This window comes from Myotis nattereri, assembly GCF_964212035.1.
Source record: "Myotis nattereri genome assembly, chromosome: 5".
Lineage (NCBI taxonomy): Eukaryota > Metazoa > Chordata > Mammalia > Chiroptera > Vespertilionidae > Myotis > Myotis nattereri.
The window spans coordinates 79,720,708-79,733,621 of record NC_138080.1 but is presented as its reverse complement, the minus strand read 5'-3'; the positions used below and the strand labels follow the sequence as shown (position 1 = coordinate 79,733,621).

Sequence of the window (12,914 nt, the reverse complement as noted above, 5' to 3'; positions counted from 1 at the left end):
CTAAAGGAGTTCATCACCACCAAGCCAGGATTACGAGAAATGCTAAAGGGATTGCTGAGAAGAATAAACAGAGAGAGAAACCTAGCCATACAGAATTAAAATGGCTATAAATAAGTACCTCTCAATAATAACCCTAAATGTAAATGGATTGAATGCTCCATTCAAAAGGTGTAGGGTATCTGAATGGATACAAAAACATGACCCAACTATACGTTGTCTACAAAAGACCCACCTCAAAAGACACAGGCAGGATGAAAGTGAAGGAATGGAAATTTTTTTTCCCATGCAAATGGAAAAGAAAAAAAAAAGCTGGATTAGCGATACATCTGACAAAATGGACTTTAAAAGCATCATGCTAAGCAAAATAACCCAGTTGGAGAAAGATAAATATCATATGATCTCACTCATTTGTGGAATATAATGAACAACATAAACTGATAAACAAAAATAGAGCCAGCGGGAAAAATATTCTAGAATATAATAGAAGTAATCCTGTTATTTGCAGATTTTTAATATTTCCTACAACTTTTGTGATATCATACTATGTTAGTACAGTTTTGGTAATATTATTATACTTAAAATCCTTTTATGCTTTAAATATTAATGTTTATTGCATGCAACATTATCGTATTTAAAATAGTTTTTCTTGAGATATTAATATTTATTGTATGTAACATTACTTAAGAACGTTTTTCTTGAAATATTAAGGTTTATTGCATGTAACATTTTTATATTTAAAATCATTTTTCTTGAAAAAAGAAGAAGAGTGTTTCTTTGAAGGGAAAGGTGAGAATTGATAGGATGTAGTGTGGAGGATGGGGGTGGGAAGGCTGCCTGGCATATCAGAGCCTGAGTGGAGTGAGAGGGTGTGTATCAGGGAGAGGATGGTAGCAGCCTATATAGTCGTTGGGAGCTTGAGCGAGGTGAGAAAGTTTTTTGCACAAGATTGTGGTGACAGTAGTAGCCTGGCTGGTTGATGGAACATGAATGAAGTGAAGAGGGCATCTAATTTGGGGTGGAGTGCTAGCTAAGAGATACATATTGGAGTCTAAGAGGAGTAAGGAGAATGCTTGCTGGCCTGGCACCAGGTGTCAGAGCTTGATTGGGGTAGGGAAGGAATCTCTATACAAGGGTGGTACTGGCCTGGCCTGGGCTATTAAAGCCCAGCAGGATGAGAAAGGCATCCACATGAGAGGCAACTGCAGCAACAGTGATGGGCCAACACTATATTTATGTCTGAGCAGAGTAAGGAGGACATCTTTGTGAAAGGATGATGGGCAGGGCAGAAAATTATTCCACACAGGCAGGACTAAGCTAATAAGTAAATATATTTAGAATAATGGCAACCAGGTTTTTGACTGTCAGAAAAAAGATATAAATATGAAAATGGATGCAAACTAGAATGAATTCTGTGCTATTGGATTGGAATTGGAGGTAGTGGTATGAACCAGTGGTTTGATTGATTGATTGATAGGTAGGTAGATGTAAAAATAGATGTAGATGTAAATGTGTAGATTATATACATGTAATGTACATGTATATATAATGTACCGTATATATATGTATATTATCTTTCTCTGCCTGGGAGCAGCAACAAATAGCAATGAACACTTCTAGTGCCCGTAACTTGGTTTCTAAGTACCAATCTTCACTAAAGGGAACCAAGACTCTTTGGAAAAATAGCTGATTCCAGGGCATCTTGAAAGTCCAAGATGAATATGAAATATCTTGTTAGGCCAGCAAGCAAAAAGTGCTCAGTGAATTATGGGGACATGTCAAAAGAACAGAGAAGTGAGCTTGAATGAGTTCCCAGTGGCCAAATCTGGGCTACTGAGAGCATCAAAATAGCAATAATAGCAAATTACAACCCATTAAAAAGGTAGGAATCCGTGAGTCCATATTGATATAAAAAATGGACAAATAATTGGTGGAAAGATAATTAATAGAGGTAGAAGGAATGATTGATTTAGAAACTTACTATTTCAAAAACATAATAGTAATAATTCAGCCAAGAAGCATCAATAAATACTAAAAACTAGTGGATGAAAGATTGATGAGGAAAGAGATATTATGTAATCTCAAAATACCTCCTGACAAAACAGTAATGAAACAAATAGAAATCATGTGTCATCTGATAGGATGTAATATCATTTTAGTGACATTCCTACCAAAAGCACATAATCTTAATCTAATGAGGAGATATCAAGTATCCAGATTGAGAGATATTATACAAAATAACTGGTTTTATAATCTTCAAAAGAGTCAAGTTCATCTGAGTCAAGGAAAGATTGATATACTATTATAGTTCAAGGAGACTAAAGAGACAAGACAACTAAATGTAACATGTTATCCTGAACTAGATCCTTTTGCATTCTTGGAGCCATTATCAAACTTGAATAGGGCTAGCGTATTAGTTGATAGTAATGGATCAATGTTAATTTTCTGATTGTGATGGTGGTATTATGATTATGTCCTTGCTTGTAGCAGTTATTGACTAAAGTTTTAGTATGGGCACTGGGGCGTCATATGGCAATTTACTTACAATTCAGGAAAAAAAGGTATTTGTATTATTGCTTAATAGTACAGAATTCTGTGCAGCAAAATAAAATAGATTTCAGGTAAATTAGGGTGTGTATATAGCCAATCCCAAACAAATCACTTCTATATATACTGAGTGATTTCAGCCAGGGATTATCATATGGAATAGGTTTCTCAAAGAGCATGTGATTCTTGGTTTCATAGCTGCTAATCTCATCATTATACTTGCTCATATAAATCTTGGCTATTTTTTCTATTGTTTTCCTACTTTTCGTTGGAAAAAAAAGATGTGCATAATTTTTCTCATTAATGTGCTAAAATTATAGTAAATATAATTTAACTTAAAATGTTTAGATCCCGAGTGATCCAGAAAGACTTTATACATAATCTGAACTCACTGAACAACTACAACTAAATACTACTCCTGAAGTTTACTGAATAAGACTAACCTGTTCTTTCCTCTGTTCAGTATGTACTTAGAAATGAGGAAGGACCAGATTCCTGAGGAATCAAGATGTATAAGGTGGTATGAATGTTGCTTCACTCACAGATATGAGTATAGAATACTTCACAAATTAAATCTCATTCTGAGTTGCCATTTTTTAGGTTGATGGAAATTTGATCTCAATCAATATAAATTTTTTCTCTTTTCTGTTGTAAGTTAGGAAGCGAAGCTTTGTAAATTGTTACTCACATTCCCAACTAAACTATAGGCTGAAACAAGAAGTTGAAAATGGACTTAACAGGTAAAACAAGATAAAAAACTTGATTTTCACATTGATTTGCTGAAGGAAATACTCAAAAAAGTTGAAGTTCTTATTGGACTAAGTAAAAACAATGCACTAAAAACAAACAAACAAAAAACAAAGCCATAAAATTCAAAACCAAAAGTTAATTTATGTAATTTAAAAAAAAATAAATTATTGTTTAAAGTATTACACTAATTTATGTAATTTTAAGGAATGTAATTCTGTCACCCTGTTATGAAATTCATAGATAAAATCTGGTGTAATCTTGCCTAAAGAAATCCAGTAAGGTCTCATACTTCTGAATATGGATACTGAAAGCACTTTTTCTTCTAGGTGGATGTAATAGCTTGCTAGCACTGTCATAACAAAGTACCACAGACTGGTGGCTTAAACAACAGAAATTAATTTTCTCACAGTTCTGGAGGTTCAAAGTTCAAAATAAAAAGGGCCCGCAGGGCTGGGTTCTTTTGAGACCTCTGTCCTTGGCTTGCAAATGGCCAAACCTCTTGCTGTCTCTTCACATGGTCATCCCTCTTGTGCACATGTGGCCTGGTGTCTCTTCCTCCTCCTCCTCCTCCTCCCCCTTCTCCTCCTCCTCCCCCTCCTCCTCCCCTCCTCCTCCTCCTCCTCCCCCTTCTCCTCCTCCTCCTCCTCCTCCCCCTCCTCCTCCTCTTCTTCCTCCTCCTCCTCCTCTCTTCCTCCTCCCCTCCTCCTCCTCCTCCTCCTCTCCTCCTCCTCCTCCTCTTCCTCCTCCTCCTCCTCTCCTCCTCCTCCTCTCTTCCTCCTCCTCTCCTCCTCCTCCTCTCTTCCTCCTCCTCTCCTCCTCCTCCTCCTCTCTTCCTCCTCCCCTCCTCCTCCTCCTCTTCTTCCTCCTCCTCCTCCTCTCTTCCTCCTCCTCTCCTCCTCCTCTTCTCTTCCTCCTTCTCCTCCTCTCTTCCTCCTCCTCCTCCTCTCTTCCTCCTCCTCTCTTCCTCCTCCTCTCCTCCTCCTCTCCTCCTCCTCCTCCTCCTCCTCTTCCTCCTCCTCCTCCTCCTCCTCCTTTACATGGGTGCTTATTTAACATTTTTTCAATTGCAGTTTACATTCAATATTATATTGTATTGGTCTCTATTAGTCTCACCCTCTTCTTATAAGAACACCGGTCCTATTGGATTCAGGTCATACCCTAATGGTCTCTTCAGAGACTTTATCTTCAACTACAGTTACATTCATTAGAATTTTGGGGTAGGAGAAACACAGTTCAGTCCATAACAGGGCCCTAAATGCAAAAAAAAAAAAATTCTTGGATGTTATAAAACATTGATTTAAAAAAGATAAAAATTGTTTCTTTCTGGAAATATTGATATCATAGTTTTCCTTTTCTTCCTCAATTTTTTTTCCTCCAGCTCTCTCTTTTTCTAAGTATAATTTAGGAACATTAAAATACACCCTTTTTAGTGTGAAGTTCTGTGAGTTTGTAACCACCGCATTTAAGAAGGTTTTTATAATCAATCTTGCAGGAAGGATGAAAACCAAAGGTTGTCTAAATGTCAGTTAATTTTTACATGTGTGTGTGTGTTGGAAGGCTGACACACCCATAAGCAAAGTAAAGCCAAGAAACAAACCCAGGCAATGATTTAAAAGGTAAAGTAGGTAAAAACAAGTTTGTCTCCCTAAGTGATCGGAGGGGAAGAAAACTGCATCATTTAAGTGTTGATATAACATTCCTTATTCACTGTACCTACCTTTACCAATCTAATCTCTGAAAAGAATCTAATATTCAACTATCTTATATTTATCACTAGGGGCCCGGTGCACGAAATTCGTGCACTGGGTGTGGGGGTGGGGTGGGGAGAGTGTCCCTCAGCCCAGCCTGCCCCCTCTCACATACTGGGAGCCCTCAGGCGTTGACCCCCATCACCCTCCGATCGCCTGATCGGCCCCTTGCCCAGGCCAGACGCCTCCGCCAGAGGTGAGGAGGGACCTCCTCAGGCGTTGACCCCCATCTCCCCCCGATCACTGGCTCTGGCCCCCGCCCAGGCCTGAGGCCTCTGGCCCAGGAATCATGCCTGGGCAGGGGACCCCCATCTCCCTCTGATCGCTTGCTCCACCCCCCGCCCAAGCCTGACGCCTCTGACCCAGGCTTCAGGCCTGGGCAAGGGGACCATCATATCCCCCCAATCCCCGGCTCCGCCCCCCACCCAGGCCTGATGCCTCTGGCCCAGGCATCAGGCCTGGGCAGGGGACCCCCAGCCCCCTGCCCAGGCCTGATGCCTCGGCCAGAGGAGTTGACCCTCATCACCCTCCGATCACCAATCACTGGATCGGCCCCTTGACCAGGCCTGAGGCCTCCGGCAGAGGTGTCAGGCCTGGGCAGGGGACCCCCAGCTCCCCGCGGTTGCAGGCTCCGCCCCTGCCCAGGCCTAACACCTCTGGCCTAGGCGTCCGGCCCGGGCAGCGGGGACCCGCAGCTGCAGCAGCCCCACAATCGTGGGCTTCGCTTTAGGCCCAGGCAAGGGACCCCTAGCTCCCGGGACTGCCAGCTTCGACCGTGTCCAGCTCCCATCGCTGGCTCCACCGCTACATCCTGCTATCACTGGCCAGGGCGGCAAAGGCGCCTGATTCTCTGATCATGGCTGGGGGGCAGGACAAAGGCGGCCCTGGGGCCGCCTTTGCCCTGCCCCCCAGCTCTTAGCTCCCCCCTGGGTTTCAGATCACTGTCAGTGGCAGGGGGCTTCTTCCTGCTTTCCCTTTCGCCTCCCTGCATTGTGCCTACATATGCAAATTAGCCGCCATCTTGTTGGCAATTAACTGCCAATCTTAGTTGGCAGTTAATTTGCATATAGCCCTGATTAGCCAATGAAAACGGTATCGCCGTACGCCAATTACCATTTTTCTCTTTTATTAGTGTAGATGGCTTCCTGAATATCTCTTCTATATGTAAGGCTTATACCAGACATACACCTTTGTGAAGCTTTCCTACTCAAGATAAATTAACCCATAATGGATCCCCAATTAGGTGATATGGAGGATTATTTTTAAACAATGTAGGAGAGCTGGTTGCAAAAAAAAAATTGCAAAAAATAAAAAAATAAAAAAAAAATGTAGGAGAAAATTGTTACTTTATTTTTATTTATTTGTTATATATTTTTTATTGATTTCAGAGAGGAAGGGAGAGGGAGAGAGAGAGAGACATCAATGATGTTAATCATTGATCAGCTGCCTCCTGCACGCCCCCTACTGGGGATTGAGACGGCAATCCAGGCATGTGCCCTTGACTGGAATCAAACCTGGGACCCTTCAGGTCCGCAGGCTGAGGCTCTACCCACCCACTAGGGCTGTTACTTTAGAATTTACAGTTTAGATGGGAAAATAAGTTATGGCCTTATTTTCTTTCCTTCAGAATTCACCTTTTACTGTTGTAACGTTTTTTGGATGATTCTAAAATATATTCTCTCATCTGAGCTATAGTCTTGGGTATCCCAGAAAACATAGCACCATGAATATCAGTGTCCCCTTAAACATTTACAGCTATGTTCATCATCTTCCCCACTCCCTCCAAAATAGTTTATTGTCTTAGATTTTCTAGTTCTACCATTGCTGTATTTTAGGCTTCCAGATTCCAATCACTGGAATGCTTTTATTTCCCTCATTCTTTATCATCAATTACTTAGCAATCCTGACATATATCTGACTTTTTTTTTTTAAACAAGGTAATAGTTTCCTATTGTCCTCTCTTTTCTTTTCTAGTGACACAATTTTCTAACATGCTATATACCATTCTTTATTGTCTGGTTCTTCCTGCTAGAACGTAAACTCCTTGATGGCAGAGATTTTTGTCTATTGTTTACTGCAATATCCTCAACACCTGGTATAGTATTTGTTAGATAAACTGAGCCCTTACTTTGTGCCAGGCAGGCATTGGGCTCTTTGTCCCCAAACCTTATTATTCCAAATGTATATACAAATATGTATAGCCTATCTATATACCTTTGGAATAATAAACTCAATATAAAATTCCAGACATTCATAATATCAAGGGCTCTCTATCTTGTAGCAAAACCTCCTGCTCCAAACTGGTCCCCTTGAAACTTATGTAGCTTTGTCTCTTCCAGCATTTGCTCAGATAAACTCCCTATAGAAATCTTCAGTCGTCCACTCTGAAATTCAGTGCAACTTCCACCTCTTTCACAAATCATTCCTCTTCTGCGGTATTTACCACATGGTTTGGGGGCGCTTGGTCACATAATGCCGCATCTTATGTCCTACTCAGTGTATCTTGCTTGGCACACAAAGGTTCAATAAATAGAAGCCATTATAATTTTCTTCCATTCCCACCTAGTGAGGGTCTGTAAGGCAAGCACCAGGGGTGCGTGATATTTGTATGTAATGTTCATGTGTTTAACTCCCTCAGCTTCCAGTCTGGTATTAAACACCTTTAACGTTTTAGAAAGGAAGAAAGCAACGTATATGTAACGTAAACTAAACATATAAAATGTCTTAAACAAAATGAAAACATCTGCTGTGGGAGTGCGCGAAGGGAGGAGAGAAGGGCGTCGCAGGAGGGCTTCGCGGGCGGCCAGAGGGTGCTCGGTTGGCTGTCGGCCCGAAGCCCTTTGGCCCATTGCTCTCCTCACAGCGCCTCGGGCGGGCTCGCTTCCGCAGGGCCACGTGCCACTGTTTAGTTTAATCGCGCGTCGGGCCCACTGTAAACGTCTAATAACCACCTTCCCCGACCAGGCCGCTACCGTCCATCTTTCTGCGGACGGGAGGGGCAAGGGCGCCAGGTGTAGCGCGTGTAAATCCAGGCCCCCTGTCCCAACAGTCAAGTTTTCAAAAAACCCGCGCGTGGCTCCCAGGCCGCATCCGTTGGGAACGGCCCCAGAGTGCCTCCGCTCATCGCCCCTCCCAACCCCCTGCCAGCCAGGGCGGGAGGAGGTGTGAGGCTGCTGGCAGGCTCCGTACGTCGGCGGCGGGGGCGGCGGGGCCGGCGCGCTCCGGGGAGCGCGCCCGTCAGCGGCTGCAGAAAACGGAAGTGGGTGCGAGCGGATTGCGGTGATTGGCTGAATTGACATGTCTCTCAAGGGGCTGGCGCGAACGCCACTGCGGAGTTGGGCGAGGGGACACGGCAAGGGGAGGGGTAAAATCACTGGGAACAGCCGCGGTGCTGGGGGCAAATGAATCGCGGAGGTGCGGGGAGTGCAGGGGTAGTCTCTCGTCAGGGCACACTGGAGAGCTCGGGAGTAAAAGCGGGACGGTAGAGGCAAGGCAGGAACGGAGCAGGCCGTGAGCTTGATTAGACCGCGGAGGGCGGGGAGTCTGTCATCAAGAGCGGCGCTGCGGCACGGTAGGCGGGACTAAGGAGAACAAGGCGGGGATTGGCGGGTAGCCCTGGGCTGCCGTACGTCGCTGGTGACGCACGTCTCGGGGAGGGTGCGCGCGCGTTCAGCGGCCTCTTTGTGTGGTGCCTTGATAGGGGATCGGAGGTGGCGGTAGCTGCGGCCTTGGTTGTCTTCCAGTCTCCTCGGCTCGCCCTCTAGCCGGCATCTCTCCCCTTCCCTCCCCCTTCCTTTTTTCCTCCTTCCCTCCCCTTCCCTCCTTCCCTTCCCCGTCGGTGGTCGGCGGTGGCGGCTCCAGCAACGGCTGGGCCCGATCTGTGAAGAGGCCTTAGCCAACGATAACGGCGACGGCGAAACCTCGGAGCTCGCAGGGCGGGGGGAAGGCCCGGGCCTTGGAGATGGAGAATTCCCAGTTGTGTAAGCTGTTCATCGGCGGCCTCAATGTGCAGACGAGTGAGTCGGGCCTGCGCGGCCACTTTGAGGCCTTTGGGACCCTGACGGACTGCGTGGTGGTGGTGAACCCCCAGACCAAGCGCTCCCGTTGCTTCGGCTTCGTGACCTACTCCAATGTGGAGGAGGCCGATGCCGCCATGGCCGCTTCTCCCCATGCCGTAGACGGCAACACGGTGGAGCTGAAGCGGGCGGTGTCCCGGGAGGATTCGGCGCGGCCCGGTGCCCACGCCAAGGTTAAGAAGCTCTTTGTCGGTGGCCTTAAAGGAGACGTGGCCGAAGGCGACCTCATCGAGCACTTCTCGCAGTTTGGCACCGTAGAGAAAGCCGAGATTATTGCCGACAAGCAGTCCGGCAAGAAGCGTGGCTTCGGCTTCGTGTATTTCCAGAATCACGACGCGGCAGACAAGGCCGCAGTGGTCAAGTTCCATCCGATCCAGGGCCATCGCGTGGAGGTGAAAAAGGCCGTCCCCAAGGAGGATATCCACTCGGGTGGAGGCGGAGGCGGCTCCCGGTCGGGCCGGGGCGGCCGGGGCGGCCGGGGCCGCGGCGGTGGTCGTGACCAGAACGGCCTGTCGAAGGGCGGCGGCGGCGGTTACAACAGCTACGGTGGTTACGGCGGCGGCGGCTACAATGCCTACGGAGGCGGCGGCGGCGGTTCGTCCTACGGTGGAAGCGACTACGGTAACGGCTTCGGCGGCTTCGGCAGCTACAGCCAGCACCAGTCCTCCTACGGGCCCATGAAGAGCGGCGGCGGCGGCGGCGGCGGCAGCAGCTGGGGCGGTCGCAGTAACAGTGGACCTTACAGAGGTGGCTATGGCGGTGGGGGTGGTTATGGAGGCAGTTCCTTCTAAAAAAATTTTAATGTCTGGGTTGACTTTAGGGGTGGCTGTTTTCAACAACCCTAGGGTCAACTCCTGAGTTCCTTTCCCTCCCACCGCCTTCCCCATTTGCCCTTGGGGGAGCCGCTTCTAAGGCTGCTTACCCTTAGGGGTATTGCCCTATTTGCCTGCCACCTCTCGTCTCTCCCTCTGAAGATGGACTCTGCCCCACATACACATTTTTGTGTTAGTTATTGATGGACTCTATTTTTTTATTATTACTTGGACCTTGGTCGTTTTTATACTAGCAAAATGTCTTGTTTTAATTTGTGTTTTTTTTTTGGGGGGGGGGGAGGGAGTGAACTTGCTGATTCTGTAGCAAAACCTGGGTGGGGGTTGGGGTGGGGGGTTAGTTTACTTTGTTGTAAGGACTTGATACCTGGCTACAGCGTTTTCTATGAAATCTACTTGGATCCCATGCCTGAAATTTGGAAGCATATGTACAAAAATCATTTTTACGTTTTATTTTTAATAAATCATTGTGTTTGACCGTACATGTCTAACATTTTTTTTTTCTAGGATCCATTCCGTACCGTTTTAAGGGATATTAGTTGAAAAGTTTTCGTGTTAATTCTTAATTTTGATGTGTACTTAGACAAACTTTTAAAAGGTCCTGTGGTTTTTATTTTTTTCTGTTGCCCTGCTAGTGACGTGTTGAATTTTATCCCTTTACAGGTAAAACTTTTGAAATGGTGGATGGGGCTTTTTAAAATTTTCAAAATTTCTGTGCATCCATCTCTTGTACTTAAAGGGTTTGCTTATCATCTTGACATGATTGGTTACTTCTTTCTATGAGAATTTACTTCAAAGTATGTACTGTGCAGTTCTAAAATATTTTGTGTTAAGCATGTGTTTTCATTCATATAAACTGTTTAAAAATTTTCAGATGGCCTAGTTTCTTCCCTCTTATTGGTTTGTCTGTAATGAATGGTTACAATAAGGGTTATATTTTACCCTCTAAATGCATTTTTGTATTTTCAGAGCAGGTTTAAACGTTTTTTTCCTATAGCTGCTGCCCTCATGGAAATCCTTCTCCCAGTGTTTGTAGCGCCATCTACTGGCAGGATGGCATTATATGGGCAAAACAATTTGTTTAAAAACTTGAGTTTAGGACAATTGCATCAGATTTAGAAGTTTTGCCATCAAAAATCTGTGCAGACTTGGTTACACATTTTCTTGTAACTAAGGTGGGCTTTACAGGAATGTAGTTATGAGTCCATATCACAATTGCCCTTTTTACATGAGATTTGAAAATGTAAATTGTTATGCATAGCTTGGGCAAATGGCCCCAAATTGCTTTGACAACAAACGAACCAGCTACGTGTACTGGTATCTTAGGTGCAAGTTGTAAAGCAAAATATCTGTATTCTGCTTGGTTAACAAATGTATATTTGTAGCCCTTTCATGCGATAGATTTCAAGTTGTTGTTTATAAAAAACAAAACACAACGATATAGGAGAAAATTACCTTCCTGGATAGTAATATAGAATAGCAACGTTTATGGATATAACAAATAAAGAATTCAATTCTTTACACGATTGAGTGAGAGTATGTATAACCTGGTGGGTGGGTTCAGAGTACCTGTTAATCTAGTACATTTAGTTTAATGTTAGAAAATATTTGGCTTCAATCTTGCTGTCTAAAGCTGTGCTAAGAAGCTTTCTGAAGGAGATTATTGGACTTAAAAGGATATTTTAACATCTGACCCCTTTTCTCTTTTAGTTCTTGTCACTATATTTTTTTAAGATGCTTGCCAAATTTTTTCCCTTTAATTATCAGGGCTCTACTCTCAAGGGGAAGAAAGGTCAAGATTGCTAAGCTAGGTTATGGCTGCTCAGTTGTCACTTTGACAAAGGGTAGCTGATGCTTGGTACAAATAAGTACATTCTGTGGCAAATGGAATAGATGATTTTGCACATAGAGTAAACACAAGGTCTTTTGCTCTTATGGTTCTACAGTTTCCTTAAATTTGTTTTTCACTTTTAGTGAAACCCTACATGTGGGCTTTATTTAGTATTTTGGTCCAATGTTTTGGAGTTCTGTAGGGTACAGAGAATGATACATTTAAATTTTTTGTTATAATTGTCACTGTCTACTCAGTTTTAGTGGAAGGTCTATTTTTTTCTGGGAATAGACCACCTTTTGGAGGGTTTTCAAAGTGATAAGATTGTCATTTTGAATTCCAACATAGTGACTTCTAAAAAGTTGAATTATGTGAAAGTAACTCCTGTTTGCTAGAAAAGTGACTTAGTGTCCTGTTTAAGGTATATTAATACTTAGCTGTATTGTCATGTATGTACCTTTACAAATTTCTGTAATTTGGACTGGTATTTACTCTCTTCAGAATTCCTCTTGTCAGTTTTTATGCAAGCATTTTTGGCGCGTGGGACTTTTATTGGGAGGGGGGCAACCAGTTGTATGTTTTGATTTCTTTCATTTATGAATACAATTTGTGTCTCTATTGTGAAGAACTTTTGCATATACAGTAATTTTAGTATAAATTCAGTGGTAATCATTAGTTAAAAGTGGCTTAAAAGGTCTTTAAAAATTGATAGTAATTTAAAATTTTAAGTTTGCAAGTGGTAATTCATAGTGGTTACTATCAAATTAGAATGATAATGGATTATTTCCTATAAATTAGTGATTTGGAACATAGATTTCATATTTAAATCTAGTTCACCATACATTTTTGTTTTTAAGCAAGGTTAAAAGATTGAGGATACTTGAGAATTTGGTATTTATGATTATTTCAAGACCAGAAGTGACAGTGTTAGTTACTTGATTTGTAGCCTTATTTAACTATTTAACTGCTAAATTTTCTGAAATTTTAAGAATTTGCAGTTAATGTCAAGTATTGTATGCCTCTGTTTTTGCTGATTGAAAATGGGTGTTTGGGTGTTGGGTTGATTTGAACAGAACTGCATCTAGACATTATGCATATTACCCAAAAAGATAACATTTGCACTTAGGGTACGTCT

The 12,914-nt window shown here is 43.5% G+C and overlaps 1 protein-coding gene across 1 annotated transcript; it reads left to right on the top strand.

Moving 5' to 3' along the window:
* The first annotated feature begins 8,720 nt into the window (after positions 1-8,720).
* HNRNPA0 (heterogeneous nuclear ribonucleoprotein A0) lies at positions 8,721-10,821 on the top strand. Its single transcript, XM_081092267.1, has one exon. The coding sequence runs from the start codon at positions 9,004-9,006 to the stop codon at positions 9,907-9,909; it is 906 nt and encodes a 301-aa protein (XP_080948393.1). The 5' UTR covers positions 8,721-9,003; the 3' UTR covers positions 9,910-10,821.
* The last annotated feature ends 2,093 nt before the right edge of the window (positions 10,822-12,914 follow it).

What these genes read in the sequence shown, in the direction of transcription:
- HNRNPA0 (XM_081092267.1), top strand. Translation starts at nt 9,004, where the DNA reads ATGGAGAATTCCCAGTTGTGTAAGCTGTTCATCGGCGGCCTCAATGTG.